Source organism: Strongylocentrotus purpuratus, unplaced genomic scaffold (genome assembly GCF_000002235.5).
Source record: "Strongylocentrotus purpuratus isolate Spur 01 unplaced genomic scaffold, Spur_5.0 spur5_scaffold_19, whole genome shotgun sequence".
Lineage (NCBI taxonomy): Eukaryota > Metazoa > Echinodermata > Echinoidea > Camarodonta > Strongylocentrotidae > Strongylocentrotus > Strongylocentrotus purpuratus.
In genome coordinates, this window is record NW_022145604.1 from 18,367,067 (window position 1) to 18,393,289 (window position 26,223).

General features: G+C 37.1%; 1 protein-coding gene across 2 annotated transcripts; it reads right to left on the bottom strand.

The window, feature by feature from the left end:
• Positions 1–909: 909 nt before the first annotated feature.
• LOC764887 (cytochrome b561) lies at positions 910–21,321 on the bottom strand. 2 transcript variants are annotated; one of them, XM_030990501.1, is made up of 6 exons: positions 21,101–21,320; positions 18,444–18,537; positions 7,277–7,468; positions 5,966–6,168; positions 4,895–5,049; positions 910–3,413 (listed from the first exon to the last, which is right to left on the bottom strand). In XM_030990501.1, exons 3-6 carry the CDS (start codon positions 7,446–7,448, stop codon positions 3,209–3,211), a joined length of 735 nt encoding a protein of 244 aa, XP_030846361.1. In that variant the 5' UTR covers positions 7,449–7,468; positions 18,444–18,537; positions 21,101–21,320; the 3' UTR covers positions 910–3,208. The 2 variants fall into 2 exon arrangements, with proteins under 2 accessions (XP_030846361.1, XP_030846362.1); XM_030990502.1 differs by lacking the exon at positions 18,444–18,537 and having other exon boundaries at positions 21,101–21,321.
• Positions 21,322–26,223: the final 4,902 nt, after the last annotated feature.

Genomic DNA, 26,223 nt, shown 5'->3' on the forward strand with positions numbered 1-26,223 from the left:
GGGGGGGGGGGGTAAACCCCTAACCACCCCTAGATCCGCCCCTGGGAAGGATAAAGAATGAAATATGGTACATTTAAAAAAGCAATCTCCATACCATACGGCTGCAAAATCGAAGTGACATCATGCAGACCCTGATTGTGGCAAATCAGTGTTTTTTTGTTTTTTTTTGTATTTGTTTTAGATTTGAAGGCTTTCGCTTTCGTATATCTTTTGTGATCCAGTCGAGACGGGTTTCTTGAAGTCTGGCAACAAGACTCGTATCAACCTAGATCCCGAGGATGTTTCATCAATCCTTAAAATTGATCTTTTATTTGATTGAATCCATTTTAAAATTGATTTCGATTTCAGGCCCTGTTTCATCAATCAAATAATAATCAAGTTTAGCTCAGAAGTATAAGTTTTAAGCTAAAATTGGTTAAGCCTTAATATTTATCTTTAAAGATCAAAATCAAAATCAAATTTAGTTGATGAAACACCCCTCCACTAATATACTCGATATGCCATGTAGAATGTAAATCATTAAGAATTGACACTAAAAATAGTTTTTAATTGATTCTACATGTCATGGTTAGCCTGACGCATAGTCTTATTCTTTACGTCACTTATCTCACAGGCAATACTTTGATTTATGCATTTCATTTTTTTCGGGGGGGGGGGGGAGGAGCCGAGTGAGCGGCAAGACAGCTCCTCAAGATGCTCCCAAACTTGTCATGTTTTTCGTCGTTAAGTTTGTTCTTTGGGTATTACTTTACATAACCAACTGAAGTATCCAACTTGGAAAATATGATATGGCTTCTATATGGAATCCACCTTGATAATTCCTTTTGTTCTGGTTTTACTTCTTTTCTTGGGATCAACTCAGGCATTCAAGCTACAAACACCAATAAAATGATGAAGATGACGCAAATATTTGTTTTAATTCAAGATTTTTTAATTAAGACCATATCGAGACTTAACAAAGGAAATGTATATATGACCTATATTATGTAATACATGTACAGAAATATACACCAGTTGAAGATATATACAGACATACAGTAGTAGGAATCACTCAAGTTCCTGTACATGATTGATGATGACTGTGTTCTTATTGTCCGAGGAGCAGTCTGAATATTTACCCTTAATATTTCTGCTGAAAGCAAAAAACCACAGTCGAATACAGTTATCAAAAAACAATGATTTACTAGACGTCTCATGCACACATTATGACTTATCTAGTTTCTAAATTCTTACAAGCGAGGGAGAGAAAAAAATTTAGCGCTTTATATTTAGATAGCATTGACTGTTTGTGTACTATATACATGTATCATTTCAATTATTATCTATCCTTATATTAGGTATATACTTTTAGATTAGATAATAACTGAAAGAGACCATCGGCTGCTTCTATTAAGGCATATAGGTGACGATGGCTCGTCCCTTTCTCGTCTCTGTTAGCATCCCCCTTACCCCCTATGTTGAAGTTCCTTTTGTAGTTATACGGACTTGTTAATTACTCATTATTCCTAAGTATCATTTGAGGTGTTCACACTTGTACAAGAATTGTTTTTAGAAGACCCCTCTGTTTTCAACATGTATTTCTACATTTGTTTTAAATGCTTATAATTGATGTGTAATGTTTTATTGGAACATGAATAAATTGAAATTGAAATATTTCATAACTTTCTTATTTTGAATGCGGGTCTTTGCTCAAACTTTCACTGACATGCTCCTCTCATTTGTCTACTTCTATTTAAATCAATTAATTTTTTTATTTGTATGTTTTATTAAATTAAAACTAATATCACAATATTTACAGGTCATCAATAATGATTGGTACATAACAAAAAAGATACATATAAAAAATAAACCATCACTAAACATTGCCTGTATTAAACCTAACATACAGCTACATATAGCTTCATGTAGCTTCATGATCATAACTTCTTCCTCACTATATATCTGATCATTCCTCTTCACACTCCCGTATTTCCTGCTATAGCCCAGTACATCAATCTTATTTAAACCCACTTATATCAGGGTGGACTTTTCCTTTAAAATGTCATATAATAGGTAAATACAAAATAAATTGTAAATATTTCTATCGCATCTATCCCTTCTTATCTCTTTATTTACCATTAATCACTGGTATCATCCCGATTGTCTTACCTTATTCGACATTAGATTAATCCTATTTGCAATCATGCTAGTATAACTGCATTGTTCATCTGTTCTCACACAAAACTTCATAACTTACATTGATTGCATTTTTGGATACAAGTAAAAACGAATGAACGAAATTTGAGCCTGAACTTGAAATAGATTCAAAGTAGTATTTCTCTCATTAGTGGTGCTGTTGTACTTTGAATGAGGGTACAGATCATATAATAATAGTATTAATAGTGGGTTCTTGTATAGCTCTCATGTCTGTCAGACTTGACACTCCAGGCGCTCCCGGTTATTACCCTGGCTTTAGCACGGCCCCATTACGGAATTAATTCCTGCCACGCCAGGTACCCATTTAAAGCACCTGGGTTGGGTGTGGCAAATGTAGATCAATGTCTTGCCAAAGGACATTAGTGCCGCGGACCTTGTGATCGACAGTCCAGTGACATATGCACTCGACCACGACACCACTATAGCCATCTAACCTCTTACAAATAATAATATTGAATACCCAGTAAAGGCTTGTTCTGATATGGCGCAGTTGAACGCAGCGAAAAAAAGAAGAAGAAAAAAAAAAAAAAAAAAAAAAACGCGCAGCAGTTTTTCTTTTACGTGCAAATGAAGGGCATGTTGCCTGTATTCACAGAGGTGTGTGTTATTAGATACGCTTTATCACTTTACGTCATCATTAGAAGAAACAGAAAACATGCCGCGTCATTTTTGAACTAGCCTTTAGTTACAGGCTTCCAAGAGAGAACGGAAATTCACAAAATGCCCTCCCCCTCCCCTGCCACAAGCAATACAAAAAAAAAATAGCCGGTAAGACTATTTAAGATTATATTTTTACATTTTCATATTTTAATTAAAACACGAACGTAAAGATTTTCGAGGAAAAAAAATCTAAAGTAAATTCCAATAGCCTTGTCCGTCACCCATCTGCAATTATAACCATGACCATAACCCAACATGATTTCTTTGACATAATCATACATGTATAATGTGATATTGAAATTGGCCTTGAGTTGATTTCTCGAAGGTCTTTACGATCTGTTAAAGACCCTGTTTATAAATCGGATGGTTCTTGGATGTTCAAGCCTCTTGCAGGAGTAGACGTCACAATAGGCTGCCACTCTGACGCAATGTCTTCAGGTCTCTTCCAAGGGGCAAAGGTCACAATGAAGGTCACGACAGCTGCCAGGGCAAGTATGACGTAACCAAAGAAGTTGGCTACGTAGGCTTCTGGTGGACGCGAGGAATACGTCGTGGATCTATTACAGAGATGGAAAAGATCGGAGAAATAGGTGTTAAAGGCACACTGTCCTTGTAGCTACTTGCTCCCTCTATAGTAAAAAAACTTCCCAAATCGGTGCCTGTTGGTCCCCCATGATCCTCTTTTTCTTATGTTAAATGAGAGCTGAGTAATTAATGAGATAGCCACCTGTTACAGTGGCCTCGATGGCTCGCTGTGTGGTCTAATCCCTTCTGGTTGAAGTAGTAAAGCCTACCTTTAAAGGATCAGTGGCATAATCATTGAGCAACTCAGATGTTCAATATGTAATGTTATGTAGTTTTACTTATCGTCATTGGTAACATGTGACCGGTCCTCCAAGTTGTAAAGGGATGTGTTAACGTGGTATTCAAAGGCAGGGTATTCTACTGACACTACTTCTGATTGACGTAAACTGCCATCTGCTGCTCACATTACTAACATGAGTTCAAATACATGAGCTGATGCGAAATGAAGGGCAAAAATGAGTTGGGAAGCGGCCTCTTTACCGTTAATTTAGAATTTAAGTATATAGCTCCTTAAGACATCCAAAATATGTGCCCTTTTCAAATTTATCACCAAAGAGTGATGACCTTTGTTGCGCAGGGGCTGTCATTAACAATTAACTTCTTCTTCAATAAAGGCTTCCAAGACTTCGGGAATGACCCAAAAATTTCCTGATCACCATACTGCCGCTCTTTGGAGGGGTCGGGCGCGGCCTTTTCAGAAGTATTTTTACACTAACCTTTTTAGGCACTACGGCTTAAATAAACAAGCATGCTTATAATTTTTTGAAAATAAGCTGAATTCCGACTCAGTTTTGCACAACCTAAAAATTAGAATATGGTCAGTCATATCCCCCCCTCCATGCGCGCGCATTTCAAACGCACATACCCACCCCCCCCCCCCAAGTTTTTCTCGTTTTCGTCGTACTGTCACTTAGTGCCATTTCCTTGTCTTTCTTCCTTTCTCACCCGGCTTCTCTCTTCTTTCTCTTTTCTCTTCTCCTTTCTTTTTTGGCGCCGCCAATAGGGGGGGGGGGCGGCGGCCGTTTCGCCCCCCCCCCCTTGGATCCGTCACTGGGCATTCACCAGCGTTCATAGACCCCAATAAAGGGAGCTAGGAGCAATTTAACTCCCCGACACTATTTTCCTTAAGAGTGAGGGAGAAGGCGTTCCCTTAATTCGCCCGGCAACTTTTGAACCACCAGTGGAGCTGGGTTAGAGATTTAGATTTCTACAATGAATATGTGAGCTATTAGGATCTAAAGATCTGATACGATCGAAGAGACTTTCGAGAAAGATCAACTCAAAAGGTCAATTTCAATACCATATTTGGTATCATATGGAAATCATTTTCAGATTATGTTATGATTTTTATGTCATAATGTTTCTAAATTCAAACTGTGATGGTCATGCCTATTGAAATTGCCTTCGTTTTTTTTTCTCTCGAAAGTCTTACGGTCGTGCTCCTTGCACTCACATGGACAACATCAGCTTGTCTTCGATGCCGATGAGGGCGGCAGCACACGCACCTCCGAAGATAAAGACCCCTAAGAAGATATGAAGAGGCTTGTATCTATCTCGTTGTTGTAGACTAGCACATGGAAATGCGAACATGAATAACCCAATCAACCACTGTAGACAAAGAAAAACAAATTATACGAATGCATGAAAATGTACTTTTATAGTGTCAGTAGCAGAGCCACGCGATACTGTTTTGCTGTCGTTTATTTCCCCCCACTAGAATTTCCGAGGTTAGTTATGCCCAGGCACGTAGCCGCGGGGGGGGGGGGGGGGGGGGGAGGGGGGGGCACGTGCCCCCAAAAATTTCCAAGATCGGTTGAACTTTTTTAGACCCCTCCCCAGGACGTTGATCAATTATATGTATATGCCCCTCCCCCCCCCCCAAACATTAAACTCTGGCTTCGGCCCTAATATGCCTCGTCATCGATGGATCCATTAGTCTTGCAAGGGGGGGGGGGGGGGGGTGGGTGCAAAGTCCAATTTGTTTTCTTCCCGACAAGTGTTTCCCCGGAGTGTTTCACAAAGACTAAGATCGACTTAAGTTGGACTTTAACTGTGGCGGGCTGTTCATGTCACTAGTTCCTCTAACCATTCCTGGCATTGGTTTCTCAAGGGACATACAAATCGTGGTCACAAATCTACAGGATTTACATAATTTGATAGTTCATTATTGAAGGAAATAATATTATCTAAAGATCATAATTTTTAAGGTTTTTTCCCTTTAATTTTACATCTGGTTCCAGAATTTTAAGTTGCAGTATCGCATACCGTAGTAAAGTCCAAGTCTTAAATACAACTTAAGTTTACAATGTAAGTAACCTTTTTCTTCAACAGCTAAAAAATGTAAATTCTGTAGATTTGTGCCCGGGATTTGTGACGTCCCTTAGAGAGGCCAATGGTGAGAGCAACCAGTGGCATTAATGGCCTGCCATAGTTCAAGTCCAACTAAATTCGATCTAAGTCTTTGTAAAACACCGCCCCTACCCCGGGTGTCAGCGTTGTCGGTATGACTAGTCCTCCGCCTTACCTGAACAGCGAAAAGGATGAAGACGGTTATTCCAATCCAGCTATGGATTGAGTAGACGTTTGGTAAACCATTGGCATCATGGTACTGCCAGACGGCCGCTAGAGCTACGCATGCGCAGATGAGGGCAAGACAGTGTAAGACCACGTGTGCCGTTTTTACCCAAACGTGTGGCGTCCGCCGACATGCACGGTACAGCATTAGGGCTGAAGGGGGAGAAAATGGAGGAACAAAACAATTAATGTTGTCACGTGTTTCCATGGTAATTAGGTAAATGATATAGAGATACTGCCATCATGTCATACCTACAGAAAAGATGAGAAATCTGACTTTGGTACGATCAAAGTGACTCGTGTTACCCTTTACAATGAAAACACAAGATAACACAGTATTGCAGTGTGATCAACGTAATGTCACTGTGTGAACACATTGACTCACAGTATTAACACAATATAAAACGCAGTGTCACTGTGTGATGTTACATTTATCCTCATTGATTAACATAATATGAAAAATCACATCGTCAAAATGTGAACACATTTACTCAGAGCTTGAAAACAGCCTATATGTAAAAAATGAGCACATTGAATCACAGTGTGGGAAAATGTGAACATCCTCTGTATACACACAACATTCGTTTTACATAATTTTTGAATATAGATTTTGAGATATGATTCCAAGAAATAATGGGAAACAAGATTATAAATTCATAATCACATGAAATATCTTTAAAATCGCCTATCCAAATTTGTTTGATTTTTAGATTTGTAGAGGTGTCGTGGTCTAGCAGATACGTCAATAGCCTCTTGTCGATGGCCCTGGCGCTTTTCAGTGGAGTCCGTAAATTCTGGCAAGCGAAGCGAGCCAGAATTTACGGACCCAACAGCGCCACGGCAATCGACAAGAGGCTAATACGTCAACGGACTGTATGGTTAGCGTTTTGAGGACCGTCGCGGCACCAATGGCCTTTGGCAAGACATTAACCTACATTTGCCACGCTCCACCCAGGTGAAATAAATGGGTACCTGCCTACTATCTGGTAGGAAGAAATTGCTTTAATGCTTAATATGGTGGCTCAGCTACAACCAGGGTAATAAATGTATACATCTTGTTTTACTTTGTACTACGTTATAGAAATACAAATCAAATTGTACACGAATCTCAGTGAAATATCAAAATTCGATCTACAATTAAAGAAATAAAACCCACATTATTTTTCTGTTCTGAACTCTTACGTTTTGTTGTTGTTGTTGTTGTTTTGTTTTTTTACAACTGCATTTATAAAAAAAAAAAGTGAATATCCATCAGTCTTACCGTTACCATTGAAGACAATGAGACCAAGCGTCATCATGATTGGATGGACGTTGAATTCGGAGGTGGATCCATCCCAAGCCACGCCCCCTCGGTACACGCCCATCCATATCCCGACCAATACCAAGGCAGCTACGCATAATGCCTCGGCTATACCAATTAGTATGTACAACATGGATGACAGGGCCCGGTTAACTAAAAGGAATATATAAGCAGCATATTCATTTTGAAATCAATATAAAGATTTTTTAAATTTGATATAACAATGAAAAATTATTATATTACTTTTAACTGCATCATAATATATGACAAGAGCAAACAACGTTGACAAGTTTCAGGCAGAATGATCTTCGTAATAGTGTGCTAAGATATTTTAACTATTTTGTATTTCTTTGTTTAAAACAAAATTTGTCTATAAAGAGAGAGAGAGAGAGAGAGAGAGAGAGAGAGATGTTTAAAAAAATTACTCGGGCAGGGGATGTCTAATATAACTAATAGGCCTACATTTTACCTGTATGTGGGTTAACAAAAATACACTTGTGAGTTTTACATACATACAGACAGAACAGATATACAAATTATTTTGCATATGGTGAAAGTAAATTTAAATGGAAATCGGACCTTGGCAGTCAAATGTTCTTTAAGTAGGCTGAGAAATCAGAGAAGCAGACTAATGAAAGTTTGAACGATATCGCTCGGACAAAAACGAGAAAGTTATCAATTTTTGAAAGTTGTAATCATGCGTATCGGATTTTTTTTTAATTGGCCGAATCGGCAGTGTTACTGTGACGAAGTGTTGGACAACTTTCCAATTTGTTTCTACACAAAAAATGACCAAAATGTATCAATCAGGTGGATCTTTTCTTCTAAGAGAACCTTTAACACCACCAGCTAGTCAACATTTGTCTTCCTCACCTCATAACTAAAGCTACATACATCAGCAGAAGAGACCACACACTCAAGCTCTCTGTTCCTGTGGCAACAATAGACTCCTACAAGTACTCATTTTACCCCCGCACCATTCGCATCTGGAATCAACTACCAGCCACAGCAGTTACTACCCCAACAGTTGCTGCTTTCCAGATGATCGCCCTCCCTGTCATCAGAGGGTTGGAACCTCCTGTAGGTTCCAGAATGCTGTAAACCATATAGCAGCATGATTTTTTACTCGCACGTCACTGTTTTACTGTATAAAGAAATTATACACCCTTTTGTTGTCTGCACCTGCACCTGCTGTCACAACACATCCCATCCCAGTATAGCTTGGAAAAGCTGCTTCAGGGATTACTTCATCAAGTATCAAGTATCAAGTTAACGATATTGTACACATAACATATTTGAGTAATGCCCCAAGAAGGCACTTGGGCACTTAGGAAAAACAGAGGTTAATGATATATGTGTACTATGTAATGATGATAATAATAATAATGATAGTAGCCTAATAGTCCACTCCAAATTTTATTAAACCGAAACGGAAATTCTTTTTGCCCAATTGATCGTGAGCCCGGCAGCCACTGAGCAGCGCCAGATCGACTGACTATGGCCGCCGAGTAGTGTGCACACGGGGTGAGCTGGCTCTATAAGAAATAATGAGTTTCGGGCTATAATTCTACAAATTCTACAGATTTTCTACAGATTTCAACAACATCCTGACACAAAATATTACTCCATCACCATGAACGATAAAGAATATGACTTGAGAACACAGAAAGTGAGTAACAACTCCAAAAAGGCAGGCCAAAAGTCAAAAGCAAAAGCCGACAGCACGCTATCGAAAACAGTCAGCGAAAAAGAAGGCGTGGCGTGTGCTTCGGCCCCGGTGCAGCCGGCGCCGCCGGTCGAGATGATCGAGGACACCCCCGACGATCCGCGGTCAGTAATGCCCGAGATGCGAAAGCTCTTCAGTGAATTTTCTGCTAATATCGACGGGAAACTTAACATCATGATTAATGATTTAGCATCGGTTAAAAGGGATTTGTCAGTGATAAAGAGAGAAGTCAGGGATCTTGAGAAGGCAGTTGAGGATACTTCGGGCAGGATTGAGTCAGTTGAAACTGACAAAATCCCAACCATCGAATCATCCATTACGCAGCTCCGTAAAGATCTTGAAGACCAGCTTGTGCGCCAGGAACTACACCATAGGAAGCAAAACCTCCTTTTCTACGGTATCGCCCCTGCACCTGACGAGGATGTCTACGCCACCGCCACTAAAGTTATTTCGGGTATTTTGCATATACCTGCTGTGGAAGCTCAACAAATACACATCATCAACGCTCACCGCCTACCAAGAAGGGGCAATGCAACCGGAGCTGCGGCGCCCCCGGCCGGCCCCGATCCAATCATCATTAGGTTTGGCAGAGTGTTGGATCGGGATAGGATCATACGTGCCTACGAGCGCGAGGAAACCGAGCGAGCGAGATCTAAATCAACCCAGGTTGAGCCCGCCCCGACCCATCGTATTTCCGTACGATCTGACCTGCCGCCGGTAATGAAGAGAGAACGGGGTCGCCTATCAGCAATAGCATACAACCTTCGGAAATCACAGTCGCTAAAAACCAAGATTAAAGTACAGGGCACGTCAGTCATCCTCCTTACAAGGGAAAATAAGGACCAGACATGGACCACCTGGTCGGAATGACATAGCATCAAATCATAAAGGTAAAATGTTCAGTATCATTAACTTGAAAGTAAAGGCTACTCTCTCTTTTTAAATTGTTTATGATCCTCGGTCACGCAAATTACGGGATCCATTTTTTTTTCCTTCTGTGCAGGCATGATAAATGCTGTTAATGCAAACAATTTGTTCAAAACTTGACGTTTAGTGTTTGAGATTTCTAGTGTTAAAGCAGTTTATCACCAGGATATTTTTTTTCTCCTTTGTTTTCCTAACCTGGTCTTATAAAAGGTCTCAATTTAGTCCTTATGATGCTGAGACTGTACAAATAAATTTTGCAGCAACAGAGGAATATTTCCCTCTACTTTTCACTATTCACTGCATTGTTTATATATGTCACTTTCAGTGTACCATAATTATTAAAAGTTCAACAGGGTGTATTTTGCCTTTATATAAACTACACCAAGAGAGTCGATAGGCCTACTCTTGCATATTCAACTTATTCACATATAAAAAGTATTATCAATGCTATAAAAAAAAATAATAATAATAATAATAATAATAACAAATAAATAAAAATAAAAATTCTGTTGTGGTAAAGTGTCACCGTATGATGTGAATGTAAACTGAACATTTTTAAAAGGAAAATAAATATGTCAATGGTCTGACAGAGGATGTTAACTTATTGCCAAATCGCATTGACATTGTGATGCAAGTTCATAAAGTGCGCGAATAGCGTTGTGTTTCCTTTATCTATCCTCATTTAAGTGGCATTCGTATGTGTGTCATAATAAGTAAATAAATACAATCTCGTAATAATAACTAAAAAACCTAAATTATTCTGACAAAAAAAGAAAAAGGAAAAGAAGTTAACTGAGCAAAGACAAGTTTTTGCAGACTGCACATGGACTCCTTAACTGAAAAAATTTAAATAAATGTAACCTTGTTTCATTGTTCATCTAAATCTGTTTGACAGTATAATGTAAGTTGATAGAAAAAGAGAATAATCATTTTCAGCCTACCGTACTCAAATTGTATTTTCTCTTAGAAGTTTTGCATAGCCTTGTGACATGCATATACCAATAGTCGGCTGTTAGTTACTAATTGTAAATGTGAACAGTTTAGTCATTTACACCAAGGAAGTTCTTGCGGTCTGCATTTTATATGTCCATGTTGTGACTTATGTTCATTTTAGACCCAACAGTATCACATAACCATGATGCTATAATGAGAACGACATTAAGTGCACACAAAGTAAACACTTATGAGCACCTAGAACAGCAAAGAAAAAAAAAAAAATTATACAAAAATCAGATGGGATATAAGGAGTGCAAACTTCAGGATCAAAAGTTTTAATGCCAAATGCTAACCAATGTATGAGTGCAAATGGTGACACCAATATACGCCATGTCTAAATTCTTCAACAAAATATATTGTGAAAATGACTAATGGACACATGAAATATGTATTTCTTTCATATTCAACCTATCCACACTATGTATGGGTCGAAATATCACAGATTGCAGCGTGAGTACATGTACAATCTATATGAAAGACTGACTTGTCACTGGGAAATGTTCAACTTCAATTATAGCAATCATTTAGTTGCTACCTGTATTTTTTCCCCTTTAAGCCGAAAAAAGGGGCCATCATGATGAATATAAATTCAAGAAATAGATTTAAAAAAAATATTTAAAAAAATAATAAATAAATAAAAGAAGAAGGGAAAAAAAATCAAACTAACAAAATATCTTGCATTTACATCTCTATGGAATTGAACATTTCCTAAACATTTGTGTGCCACCAATAAACCTAAATGCATGACAATACTGTTACGTATTGCCTTTTTTTTTTTTTTTTTTTTTTTTTTTAAATCATGCGCTTTGATTGCATTTGTATTTTTTGTCTATTGACATGTTTATTTTCATTCAATCGCAACATTTTATGTAAAGTTGATTCATTGAAACATTCTGTTTGACAACTTGGCAACAATATAGGCCTATACAATAATCGCCAGATCTCATTGTACCATACCATTTTAACATAATGACATAAGAGCGTCTAAGTTATGTACCCCTTATCATGTACAATCCTTTTATGTACAGTAATAATTGTTCTCTGATATCATGGCTCCAAAAATGCACTTCATTGAATGTATGATGTTTTGGTACGTCATTTGGTTTGCAAGCATACATAACAAATTCCAGTTGAAGTTATTATACATGTAATTACTTGGCGAGAACAGGTTACACCTGTATTACGTCATTCTTTTTCGTATTACGATTGATACATTCAACATACATTGTTTATGATAATGTTGCTGTGATGTTGTCTCCCATCCTTTCCGTCAACGGCGAAACATTCTTTTCCCCAATATCTAAATGCAATCTCAGTTATTTTTCCCTCACTGTCTCGGTTTTTATGCATTATGTGTAGTCATTTATATTGACTAAAAATATTATGTATACATGAATACCTATACCCTTTTTGTAATTCATGGATTTTCAACGTTGGGCATAGTAGTGTGATGTTCGGGTTGCATGTTATAAGGGAGTGGGCTGCAGTATTTGGAGGTCCGGTTTGCATGCTATGGCTGTTGCTATGTCGGACAATTAATTTGCTTGACTGACGTGGCGGCGACCGATGTGTGCGGCCCGCATTCCGGGTGCTGTGTTCCATTCAGGTTGATCGAGTCTCGTTGTTTAGAAAAATTTAAAGATCTGTTCATGTATAATGAAAGCCCACCATTATGTTCGTATAATGTTTAACCAGACAAAAATGCTCAATTTAATCATGAAATGCAACCGTCCTTGCACTGCTATTGCTTCTCATTTGTTAAAGCGATAAACCGCCCCAGATTTGTTTTTCCATACTGAACGAATTGCTTCTGTTTGATTTGGTTTGTAGTTGTATACTGCGTATATGACCAGTTGTCCTAATAATGCCGATCTCTTCCCCAATATTTTTCCAAACACTCTCTATACTGTATAACCAGAGCCAGCCCAGCCCAGCCCATCCTTCACACATGTTATGCCAACAGAGATTCATAGTACGTGTTTGTATCCATTTTTTTCTTTTTCATCATCATCATTATCATTATGTGTCTTCTCTCTTCCTTCTACATTCGGACGCTACTATTTCCTTACTCCTCTATTATGTCTCCTTGTTCACGTTGAACGCCTTTATTTTCTCTCAACAGTATTACTTCGTATTGCCTAATGTCAACAAAGAGAGAGTATTTCTAAACCCATGATGATGTCTAATTTCGATAATAGGCAATCGATGCCTTTTCAAATGCTTGGTGATGACGATTTCTTTGATTTACATCGACCTTCTCAATCTGACGATGCGTCGCATACTTCTGTTAATTCGTATGATAATTTTATAAGGGATAACACTAACGTTTCATTTGCAAATTTAGAGTTCGATTTCGATTTTGATGACCCTGCCCAACGTGGAATTACTAACTACATAACCATCAATCAATTTTGTAATGTTTCGAAAGATTTTCAAAATAATTCATTTTCCCTACTTCATTTAAATATCAGAAGTTTGAATAAGCACTTCGATGACCTTCTTTCACTAATAGATAAACCCATGTCAAACCCACTTTCCCTGATTGGCCTCACAGAAACTTGGTTAAATTACGATTCAAACCACCCTTTTCATATCAATGATTATGAATTCATTAATAAAAATAGACAAAACAGAGTTGGTGGTGGAGTTGCACTCTACATTCGTAAATCACTTAAATACACTATTTTGAATGAAATCTCAGTTTGTAATGCTATTGTTGAATCCCTTTTTATTGAAATTGTGATTCCTGGTAATAAGAATATCATCGCCGGTGTTATTTATAGGTGTCCTAGCTCAAATACTCTAGAATTTTTACAATATTTGTCAAATTTGTTAAGAAATGTCAACTTTGACAATAAAGAATTCTTCTTGATGGGAGATTTTAATATAGACTTATTGAACCATGAACATAACAGGGCTTCTCAAGAATTTCTGGAATTAATTTTATCCGCCTCTTGCTTACCACTTGTATCTAAGCCAACGCGTGTTACAAATACATCTGCTACTTTAATTGACAATATTTTTTCTAATGTCATTCCGCATCCAGATTCCTATATAATTCTTTCGGACATAACTGATCACTATCCTATTGCACTGCATTATCAACTGGGTCAATCGATTAATACTAATAATTCTTCAACTTACAGACGTAAAGTTAATGAAGAAAGTCTGGCACACCTTGGAATTAATCTGGAAAATTATGATTGGTTGTGTGTGCATACTAATAAAGACATTAATAGTTCATATGAAAATTCTGTCCATATATTAAACAATCAGTTGGACATCAATATGCCGAAACAAAAAGTCAAAACTAGTTATAAAAAGACACCTAAACTTCCATGGATTTCAAAGTCTCTGCTACGCTCAATTAATCGGAAAAATAATCTCTTTTATAAATACAAAATAAAAGGTACTGAAAAATCTAAACTGAAATATACATCCTATAAAAACACATTGACTAAAATCATTCGCCTAGAAAAGAGAAAATACTTTGTAAATCCTTTGGAAATGTTTAAACACGACATGCAAAATACTTGGAAAGTTATTAAACAAGCGATGAATTTGACTAAAGGAAGATCTGACATAAATAAAATCAAGTATAACAATGAAACTGTTGAAAATTCCAAAGATATTGCGAACATTTTTAATAATTACTTTTTCTCAATCGGTAACAATCTCGCCGAAAATATCCCCCCATCAAACAAAAATTATACTGACTTTTTAGGCCCCGCTAATCCGAATTCTATTTTTTTCTTTCCGACAAATAGACAAGAAGTCCATAATATCGTCTCTAATCTACAAAATAAAACAAGTTCTGGCTTCGATGGAATTAGTAATGTTATTTTGAAAGCCATTATTCCTTTTATTGTCGACCCATTAGTCCATATATTCAATTTATCATTACTGCATGGTGAATTTCCTGATTCCATGAAACTAGCAAAAATTATTCCCCTATTCAAAAAAGGTGATAAACTTGAAATAGGTAATTACAGGCCAATCTCCTTGTTATCTTCATTTTCCAAAATCTTGGAAAAAATAGTATTTACTCGAATGATTGCTTTCCTGAAGAAATATGATATTTTATCCAACTTTCAGTTTGGTTTTAGGGAAAAACATAGTACTGTTCATGCTTTAATGTCTTTTGTTGAAAAAATTGCCCATTCAATTGACTCGTCTTCTCACACAGTTGGTATTTTCCTGGACTTCTCCAAGGCCTTTGATACGATAAATCACGAAATTTTACTTTACAAACTCGCCAATATTGGTGTCCGTGGAAAGGCCTTGGAGTGGTTCAGGAGCTACCTTTCTAACAGAAGACAACTTGTGTTTTTAAATGAGCAGGCATCTGATTTTAAAAATATTACTTGTGGTGTTCCGCAAGGGAGTCTTTTAGGCCCGCTATTGTTTATTATTTATATAAATGATTTTCATAAATCATCCAATGCTATGTCATTCATTTTATTTGCTGATGATACTAATTTATTTTTTTCACACAGTGATCCAAATATTATTGTTGATGTAATTAACGCAGAGTTGCGAAAAATATTAGAATGGATTAGAGCTAATAAATTGTCATTGAATCTCTTGAAGACGAACTACATATACATCATTACCCACTGATATTATTCTTGACAACACCCCTCTTGAGCAAGTTTCTCATACAAAATTTTTAGGTGTTGTGGTTGATAGTAAACTATCCTGGAAACTCCACGTTGAAAATATTTGTAAAACTATATCTCGCAATGTTGGTATCATTAACAGACTTAAATCACACCTTCCACAACGATCTTTGCTTATGCTTTATTCTTCTCTTATTTTACCATACTTAAATTATGGACTTCTGCTTTGGGGAAACACGTACCAAACATTGGTGGAAAAAGTTTTATTACTACAAAAGAAAGTCATTCGTATCATATGTAATGCTCCTTTTCTTGCCCATACGGATCCGCTGTTCCTTGAACATAATATCCTAAAAATTAACGATCTATACTTATTACATCTAGGTGAATTTATGTATAAATTCAATTCTGGTACTCTTCCATTTGCGTTTCACGATATGTTTAAACAAAATCGTACATTTCATAAATATCCCACAAGACAGTCAGAAGAATTTCATTTACCTTTTTTGAGAACATTTTTCGCACAAAAAACATTCATCTTTGAAGGCCCTAAATTTTGGAATACTCTGCGTGTTGATTTGAAAAACTCCCCTTCTCTCTCAGTCTTTAAAAGAAATCTAAAGAAATCTTTACTGGCCCCGTACAAAACCTAGCTCCTTGTTATATTGCCTGTGTATATTATATGCAGGAATTTTCATGATTATTACTATTGTCATTATTTTAATTATGATCATTATTGTTGAGATTGTATTATGTTCTCCAGAGAACTCGTCACCACTCGTTTACCAAGTACTTCCTCTCATTGAACTGTTCTTTTTTTGAAAATTTGATCTTGCGCGCAACCTTCATTCTGTTTGTTATCACCTTTCATCTATTTCTGTAGTCCACATGCAAACCTTTTCTCTTTACTGTATCCCTTCTCCTCTCACACTCTCCTTGTTTTCTTTGTACATTGTTCGTGTTATGCGTATTGTTTTGTTTCTTCTTTTGTGTCCTCTCTGTTGGCAATTATCCTTATTTTACTCATGTAACTTACTATTATTGAATACTACCACCCGAGGGGTCCACGATTTACAAGCATCGCTTCACAGTGGACCTCTCCGTTTCCAGCTTAACATTAATAAATTATTTTAAGCAGCAATATTTCTTGATATTCAAATATGTAATTCTGTTAAATTCATATTTTGTATTGCATGGTTACTACTTTGATTGTTTATTGTAATGATATTTCTATGAATACTGTAATTCTTTTGCTGGAAATGAGAAAAAATAAAATTGAATTGAATTGAATTGACGTAAATGCGAGAGTAATCTGCAACTACGTCACAAGTACCCACTGACCACATTATCAATTTGAGAATAGCATAGAGATCTCATTTCAAACATGCATATTATTCTTATTATTGGTCCGATTTTTGTTTCTCTTATTTTCTGCTTACACAGAAATGAACTTACTACAAAGGTTGGATTGTTCTCTAATATGTTAACACATTCATGTACATAGAAATATAATTCAGAGATTAAATTCAAACTAAGGTTATTTGAAAAGTAAGTAAAAGGACTTGTTCAGTTTATCATAACTGTGATATGGACAGGACATGACAAGGTAATCGACGTCAGGATTTTGTAAAATAGGAGGGAGCTAGGGTCCAAATCCAAAATAGTGTGGTCTAGAAAAAGAGTATGAAACAGGGTTTACCTCATCCACAAATTGTGTCACGAGCAAAAACGAAAAAAACAAAAACACAAAGAGCATCACTGTAATAATAGTAATAATAATAATAATAATTATAATAGCCTAATAGTCCACTCCGAATTTTATTAAACCGAAACGGGAATTGTTTTTGCCCAATTGATCGTGAGCCCGGCAGCCACTGAGCAGCGCCAGATCGACGTTGCTCTATCCCTTACTGTTGAACGCCTAACAAGGTGGCAACAACTCCCATCTTTTAACGTCTTTTGGTATGACGCGGCCGTGGTTCGAACCCACGACCTCCCGGTTGTGAGGCGGACGCTCTACTGACTGAGCCAACACCCAGTAATGTTCGTTCATCTCAAAACGATGATGAACAAGGTTTTTGAAATTTCCTTGAATATTTCGAAGGTCTTTGCGATCGTGATTCGATAGCTTCAGATCGAATACAAGACAAGCCAGACATTGTTCCACATCAAAGTTTGAATTCATATCAGTCGGAGGTACGTAAGCTACCATGATACATTTCTTGATCATATAGCACAAACAAAAATTCGTGAATATCTAAGTTTAGTTTACAGTCTTACAGAACTATACACGAAAGAGGAATACACATATTTTATAGAGCTGCTCTCTTCAAAATGTATGCCATCAACATTTTGCTGAGAAATTTCGATGATTACTATCCGTTTTCCTCCCGCTTCTTTTTGGCACCTCATTTTCGGTGTATCAACATATAAAAAAAGCCCATCGACATTTTATTTGTTCCTTTGAATAAATAGGGCAGACTTTTGGTCAGTAAGTCGAATATTCTTCCATTTGGGGCTTCTGAATACAATTTGTCAAAAACATACATTTTATTTTATTGGTATGCAATAAACCAGCCAAGACACAGCGTAAATAATTCAACTAACCGACTGCATATCAAGGCTTGCAGTATGTTGAATATCCGAGAGGAGGAAATAACAACAAAATAACAAAAATAAATAACCAACCAATCTAAACAATTAAATAAACAAACGAAAAACAAACAATGCAATAAATAAAACACAGTTGTAAACACAAATAAATAAACAAACAAACAATAAACAAACACAGATCAATCAGATTATGCCATGGACAATATTGGGCAATTAAAATCAAGTAAAAATACGAAATCAAACTTACCAATCAACTATCTTTTGTTCGGATCTAGGCCTGTTTCTTACTTGAATTCTCCCAAAGAACCTATAACTTTATATTACTGGTCCCTTCCACGAGCCTGCATTCATTAGTAAGACAATTTTCAAGACGGATGCTTATAAATGGAGAGGGTAGTATCATATTACTTTGACACAAGGGCGTCGACTACATGTGGCGGGAAATGCCCCCCCCCCCCACAAAAAACAACAACACACAGCAACAACAAATAAAGCTTAAGACAGTTATCAGCCCGAAGAATAATTACTGGAGGTGTTTTAGTCTAGTGGATAAAGTCACCAGACAATGAAGTACCAGTATATGGATTCGCAACCTTTTTACGGTACCGATGTTCTTTGGCAAGACATGTATTGACATTTTCTGCTATCCATCACCCCCCCCCCCCCCTAAGGACAATCAACTGTGCTTGATCCACTTATCTTTGTATTCATTTATATAAGCAAATCTGCTGGTAGATGGACATGAAAACCAGCCCTTGTTAATTTTTTTTCTAGTATTATTGCTATCAGGACACCTGACGGATGCTTGTACATGGAGAGGGTTGTATCATATTGCTTTGGCACGAGGGCGTCGACTAAGGACTGATCAAAATAATGGGGGAAATGCCCCCAAAGGAAAAAAAGTAGCTTAAGGTATCAGCCCCCAATCATATTACTGGAGGTGTTTTAGTCTGGTTGATAAAGTCACCGACTATAAATTACAAGTTACGGGATTCGAAACCCTTCCACGGTATACCAATATCCTTAGGTAAGACATTCCTCGACATTTTTTGCTATTAATCACCCCCCTCCCTAAGGAATTCCACAATCAATCGTGCTTGATCCACCAATCTTTGTCTTCATTGTAAGAAACTCTGCTCAGGAAGTTAGACATGTTTATGAACTCTAGTTTATTGTAAATAGTTATGAAATTATGTTATGGGAGTTGTTGCTACCTTGTTTGGCGTTCTACAATAAGGGATAGAGCAACGTCGATCTGGCGCTGCTCAGTGGCCGCCTAGCTCACGATCAATAATATTGGGCAAAAAGAATTTCCGATCGGTTCAATAAAATTTGGAGTGGACTATTAGGCTATTATTATTATTATTATTATTATTATTATTATTACGGATATTACAAAATTTAATAACTATATACATTCCAGAACATCCAAGGATCATGAACACAGTCATGTTTCTCTTATTTTCTGCTTACACAGAAATGAACTTACTACAAAGGTTGGATTGTTCTTTAATATGTTAACACATTCATGTACATGGAAATATAATTCAGAGATTAAAATCAAACTAAGGTTATTTGAAAAGTAAGTAAAAGGACTTGTTCAGTTTATCATAATTGTGATATGGACAGGACATGACAAGGTAATCGACGTCGTCGCATAAATTATAGGGAGGAGGTATCAGGATTTTGTAAAATAGGAGGGAGCTAGGGTCCAAATCCAAAATAGTGTAGTATAGAAAAAGAGTATGAAACAGGGTTTACCTCATCCACGAATTGTGTCACGAGCAAAAACGAAAAAAAAACAAAAACACAAAGAGCATCACTGTAATAATAATAATAATAGCCTAATAGTCCACTCCAAATTTTATTAAACCGAAACGGAAATTGTTTTTGCCCAATTGATCGTGAGCCAGGCGGCCACTGAGCAGCGCCAGATCGACGTTGCTCTATCACTTACTGTTGAACGCCTAACAAGGTAGCAACAACTCCCATCTTTTAACTTCTTTTGGTATGACGCGGCCGGGGTTCGAACCCACGACCTCCCGGTGGTGAGGCGGACGCTCTACTGACTGAGTCAACACTCAGTAATTTTCGTTCATCTCAAAATGATGATGAACAAGGCTTTTGAAATTTCCTTGAATATTTCGAAAGTCTTTGCGATCGTGATTCGATAGCTTCAGATCGAATACAAGACAAGCTAGACATTGTTTCACATCAAAGTTTGAATTCATATCAGTCGGAGGTACGTAAGCTACCATGATATATTTCTTGATCATATAGCACAAACAAAAATTCGTGAATATCTTAGTTTAGTTTACAGTCTTACAGAACTATACACGAAAGGGGAATTCACATATTTTATAGAGCTGCTCTCTTCAAAATGTATGCCATCAACATTTTGCTGAGAAATTTCGATGATTACTATCAGTTTTCCTCCCGCTTCTTTTTGGCACCTCATTTTCAGTGTATCAACATATAAAAAGCCCATCGACATTTTATTTGTTCCTTTGAATAAATGGGCCAGACTTTTGGGCAGTTAGTCGAATATTCTTCAATGTGGGGCTTCTGAGTACAATTTGTCAAAAACATACATTTTATTTTATTGGTATGCAATAAACCCGCCAAGACACAGCGTAAATAATTCAACTAACCGACTGCATATCAAGGCTTGCACTATTTTGAATATCCGAGAGGAGGAAGTAACAACAAAATAACAAAAATAAACAACCAACCAATCTTAACAATTAAATAAACAAACGAAAAACAAACAATGCAATAAATAAAACACAGGGGGAAACACAAATAAATAAACAAACAAACAATGAACAAACACAGATCAATCAGATTATGCCATGGACAATATTGGGCAATTAAAATCAAGTAAAAATACGAAATCAAACTTACCAATCAATGGTCTTATATTCGGATCTAAGCCTATTTCTTACTTGAATTCTCCCAAAGAACCTATAACTCTATATTACTGGTCCCTTCATTATGCACGAGCCAGCATTCATTAGTATCTTCAGGGAGGTGTTTTAAACTCAAACCCTGGTAAATTTTCAAGACGGATGCTTATAAATGGACAGGGTATTATCATGTTACTTTGGCACAAGGGCGTCGACTACATGATCAAGTGGGGGGAAATACCCCCCCCCCCCCCACAAAAAATAACAACACACAACAACAACAAATATAGCCCGAATAATAATTACTGGAGGTGTTTTAGTCTAGTGGATAAAGTCACCAGACAATGAAGTACCAGTATATGGATTCGCAACCCTTTTACGGTACCGATGTTCTTTGGCAAGACATGTATTGGAATTTTCTGCTATCCACCACCCCCCTAAGGACAATCAACTGTGCTTGATCCACTTATCTTTGTATTCATTTATATAAGCAAATCTGCTGGTAGATGGACATGAAAACCAGCCCTTGTTAATATTATTTATAGTTTTATTGCTATCAGGACACCTGACGGATGCTTGTACATGGAGAGGGTTGTATCATATTGCTTTGGCACGAGGGCGTCGACTAAGGATTGATCAAAATCATGGGGGAAATGCCCCCAAAGGAAAAAAAGTAGCTTAAGGTATCAGCCCCCAATCATATTACTGGAGGTGTTTTAGTCTGGTTGATAAAGTCACCGACTATAAATTACAAGTTACGGGATTCGAAACCCTTCCACGGTATACCAATATCCTTAGGTAAGACATTCCTCGACATTTTTTGCTATTAATCACCCCCCCCCCTAAGGAATTCCACAATCAATCGTGCTTGATCCACCAATCTTTGTCTTTATTGTAAGAAACTCTGCTCAGGAAGTTAGACATGTTTATGAACTCTAGTTTCTTGTAAATAGTTATGAAAATACCCGCATATTACAAAATTGAATAACCATATACATTCCAGAACATCCAAGGATCATGAACACAGGAAAGGCGTATCCACCATAAGACCCCCCCCCCCCCCCTCCCTCCCTCCGGTTTAAGGCAATGAAGAAAAAAACTCAAAAATTGGCCTTATAGTCTCAGACATACTTTATTCTGTTTCCGGCACACTTAAGACCCCTCCTCCTTTAATCCATTTTCATATGCCACTGATCAAGGGTGGGCGCTAGCTACCCGAGGTCGAAATACTCTCAGGAAATTATTCTGCTCCTCTAGTAATAATAATGGCACATTGCCACTCCTGGTACATGCACAACATTACTTATTATAGGCTCTGTATAAGCTTGGCTTGTTAGAACTCTTGTGAGTAATGTGCAGCGGGATTCCATATCCTTAAACTGCTGGCGAACAGATCAACAAGACCACGCTCTGTAATTATTAGGATCTCTGTCCAGTAGTGCCGTGTTTGTGCCATCGAACTAGATCGACCAAATCAATTGATTCATAATATATATATATAATATTTTTTCCCGTAACATGAGAGTAATTTTAATAGTTTCACACTATTAATTAAATGTAATGTTAACTGTTATTGTATAATTGTTTTAAATGGGGGCACGCTACAAGAGTCCTATCTCGCACCCCGGGGGTAACGTGTCTGACACGGCTGGTTGTAGCAACTACTCCGAAGATCAAGATACATTAATCTTGATCTAAAGAGACACGAACGAACGAGCCATTCCTGATGCTCCATTAATACCCCGTCTTTAGCACGGCTGTCATTACAGCGCTCGAACATCGTTACATAGTTCATTACTGCCAATGCCAAGTACCTATTTACCTGACCTGAGTGGAGTATGTTTAAATCCCGCCCCCCCCCCCCCCACTCAGTGTTATTTAGGGTACGCACATGCTCGTTCCCTCTTTTTGAAAGCACCCCCTATCTGAGGACTGCCAACATTTCCGAACCCCCCTTTCGCGGGCTTTTCGCAGGCTTTTCCTGCGGCTTGGAGACCCCCTAAATCATGAAAAATGCTCAATGTACCCCCCTAAATTCGGAATAATTTCTCAGGAGTCCAAAGAGATGAGAGAAAAAAAAAAGAAAAAACACCCCCTTTTTGAAGAAATCTCCGGGTGAAAAGTAAATACACCCCTTTTTTTTTTACAATTCTCGGGCCGGACTTTGTCGCACGAAAAGTACCCCTTTACCGGACATTTTGGTAACACGCATGGGGTCCGTCCGTTCTCGGAGTGGGGGGGGGGGGGGGGGGGGCGGGGTTTAAATATATACTAATGTCTTGCTAAAAGAAAATAATGCCTCGACAGGGATTCGACCCCGTACCTCTCACATGGACAATAATGGGTACGCCCCTAGGAGCGAGCAATAATATTCTTTGAAGACTTTTAGCGAACTGCCCCTGGTACACTATGTATTTATTGATATACGTTCTTTATCTTTGAAAAAGAATGGTATAATGAGGGTTTTAAAGTTATGTGTTCAAATAAATAAAACAAGATGGAATTATATTGCACTTTATACTCAACTCAAATGGCTCATGAATATTCATGAGTTAAAACAAATTTTGCCTTCTCCCGATTTATTCTATTCCTCTATATTTTAGCAAAAATCCAACATTTTGATCCTTTTCAATATGTCCAACTCTCTCTTTCTCTCTCTCATTGTTTCTCTTTCCCAATCTCTTTCTTTTTCTCCCCCTCTCATTCACACTCTGCCTCTGTCTTTCTCTCTTCCCTCTTCTCTCGCTCTCCCCTCCCTATCCTTTAGCTTGTCGGAGATTTCTGAGGGGGGGGGGGGAATAGGCACCTTGGTAATCAAAATATACTCTTCTATACAAAGGAAGTTTTATTAAACATATTTTACTGGCATATATTTATCAATGACATACATAATTCCTCATAGGAAACATGAGAAGAAAACAAAAATCATTATTTGTTCATTAACATATATTACAGAAAAGTTTAGACAGATATTATAATGCCTGTGTAATTTTTTCATGAACTTCTTCAACTTGAACTCTTTCTCATAAGGATTAGTTTGATCTAACTACATCAACTTCGTTTGTCATAATGATAGAAAGAAAATACCAGCACGTTCATGTCTCTGAAGTCTGTACTATCACTCATGAAATATAGTACATTAAATAGAAATTAACAAATCAAACTAACGTTTACACATTTGACATTTTGGCTGCCTTATTTTTGGAAAGTACAACAGGTGTGCTTAAATATAACTGGTATTGCCTTTGTATTGACTGTCATACCATCTGTGTGGAGCCAAGGGCATTAACTCATATACTTTAATACAGAAGTTATGCCATTTTGACTCTGAACAGACAATACATACATTACATAAGATTATTCTTCAGGTTCTACTGAACTTGTGTCTCCAATAAACTAAATTTTTCCTAAATTCACACTTTACGTGTTACTTGTATTCAATTTACAACTGAAACAAGTACTATAGCACCAATTGAAACTTTTATTGTGACAAAAAAACTACCGTTGCCCTAATATTGTTCTGGTTACAAGAAACTGGCTATCAACAATTAATAATCAATGGACATCTGGGCCCTGTATTACAAAGAGTTGATATCAATCGCAACTTATTTGTGATTGATATCAATCACAACCATGTACATAAGAGATGGGAGACTGCAAACTTGTGATTGATTTAGGGACTTGATATTGATTCGGATCAATATCAACTCTATGTAAGACAGGGCCCCGGGGTCAGATTCTGAAATCTAGTTATCTTTTGTGTTAGTTCAAACAATGCTATTTGTCATAGTAAACTTAAATCGTCCATAATTAACACTTATCATTGATGAGTGTGCACATCTTTTTTAACACTCAGTGAACGCAGCTATCTTTGTGGAGACATTAACAAATGACTTGTCTTAATTTTCATAGTTGTAATGACAATTAACAATATTTTACTAACATATAGGAAAACATTGTTTTCAGAATACCAGCCCGGGGAGTTATGAGACTGAATTGAAGACTCCTCTTCTACGTTTCATATGGCCTAAATATTCATAATTGAATGATATACAACAACAACAACATATGTCTAGAGATTATTTTGACTTCCAATAAATGTTTGGATACTAATTAAAAAGAAAAGACAATTTATTTCACTGTGACAATTGTCATATATCTGAAGATTTTCTCAATAATTTTTGTATTTATGTCAATGTTCTGGAATGCTATATTTCAATACCACGTCTACAAGCTAGCAAGGAGAGCAGATGAGCGTGACAAAAATGTATTAAACTATATGATGGATGTTGTAGGCACATTACTGTTAAGACATTATTTTTTATTACTTATCTGTTAATCATCCAACCCAAGAAAAGATAAGTTTACAATCTTTACAAACGTATTCATAATCAGAAAAAACTTCCTCCCCACGAGTCTACACTCTTACATTGTAGTACTATTTTTCACATTGTTGCTATGTCAGACAACTCTCTGGCAAGTTTCAGGGTTATCACTGGTAACAAAAATAGTAGATATATGTATATAAAAAAATTAGATACATTTGTGAACCGGCCTTCTTAGCTTCATCTACATTTACAACACAGATCAACACAAACCCACAACAAGATGCAATTGTATTGCACTTTGTACTAAACTCACACAGCTCATGAATATTCATAAGTTAAACAAATTTTCTGTTGAAAATTGTATTGATTTATTATTTTGCAATATCGTCGGCCTTATGCCAAAAGGGCCTTAACTGCTTTTGGCCATTCCGAGATAATCGCGTTTAAAGGTTTTGGCCTCTCTAATAATCAAAATTTTGTGGTCGTTTTTTTGCTTTTGAAGCCAATTTCGATAAATGTGTTAAGTTATTAAGTTTTACATGAAATGTGTTAAATTTGTTATAAAATATTCAGAATTGTACATGCTATGTGCAAAAAACATGTTAGGGCCTTTTTGGCATAAGGCTTGAATGTAGCGTATGTTAGCGTATGTTATGCCAGAAGGGCCGTAACCTACTCGGCATTATGCCAAAAGGGGCGTAACCTACGCGGCGTTATGCCAAAAGTGCCTTAACCTGCAGTTATCGTACGCGTAACTATGCGCGTAACTATGCGCGCGTACGCGCGCATAGTT

Excerpts from the sequence above, each read along its gene's own strand:
- LOC764887 (XM_030990502.1), bottom strand. The coding sequence starts at position 7,448 with ATGTTGTACATACTAATTGGTATAGCCGAGGCATTATGCGTAGCTGCC. Across the intron at positions 6,169-7,276 it reads CATTGTCTTCAATGGTAACG|CCCTAATGCTGTACCGTGCA; the intron begins GTAAGACTGATG and ends CTCCCCCTTCAG. Across the intron at positions 3,414-4,894 it reads GACAAGCTGATGTTGTCCAT|ATCCACGACGTATTCCTCGC; the intron begins GTGAGTGCAAGG and ends TCTCTGTAATAG.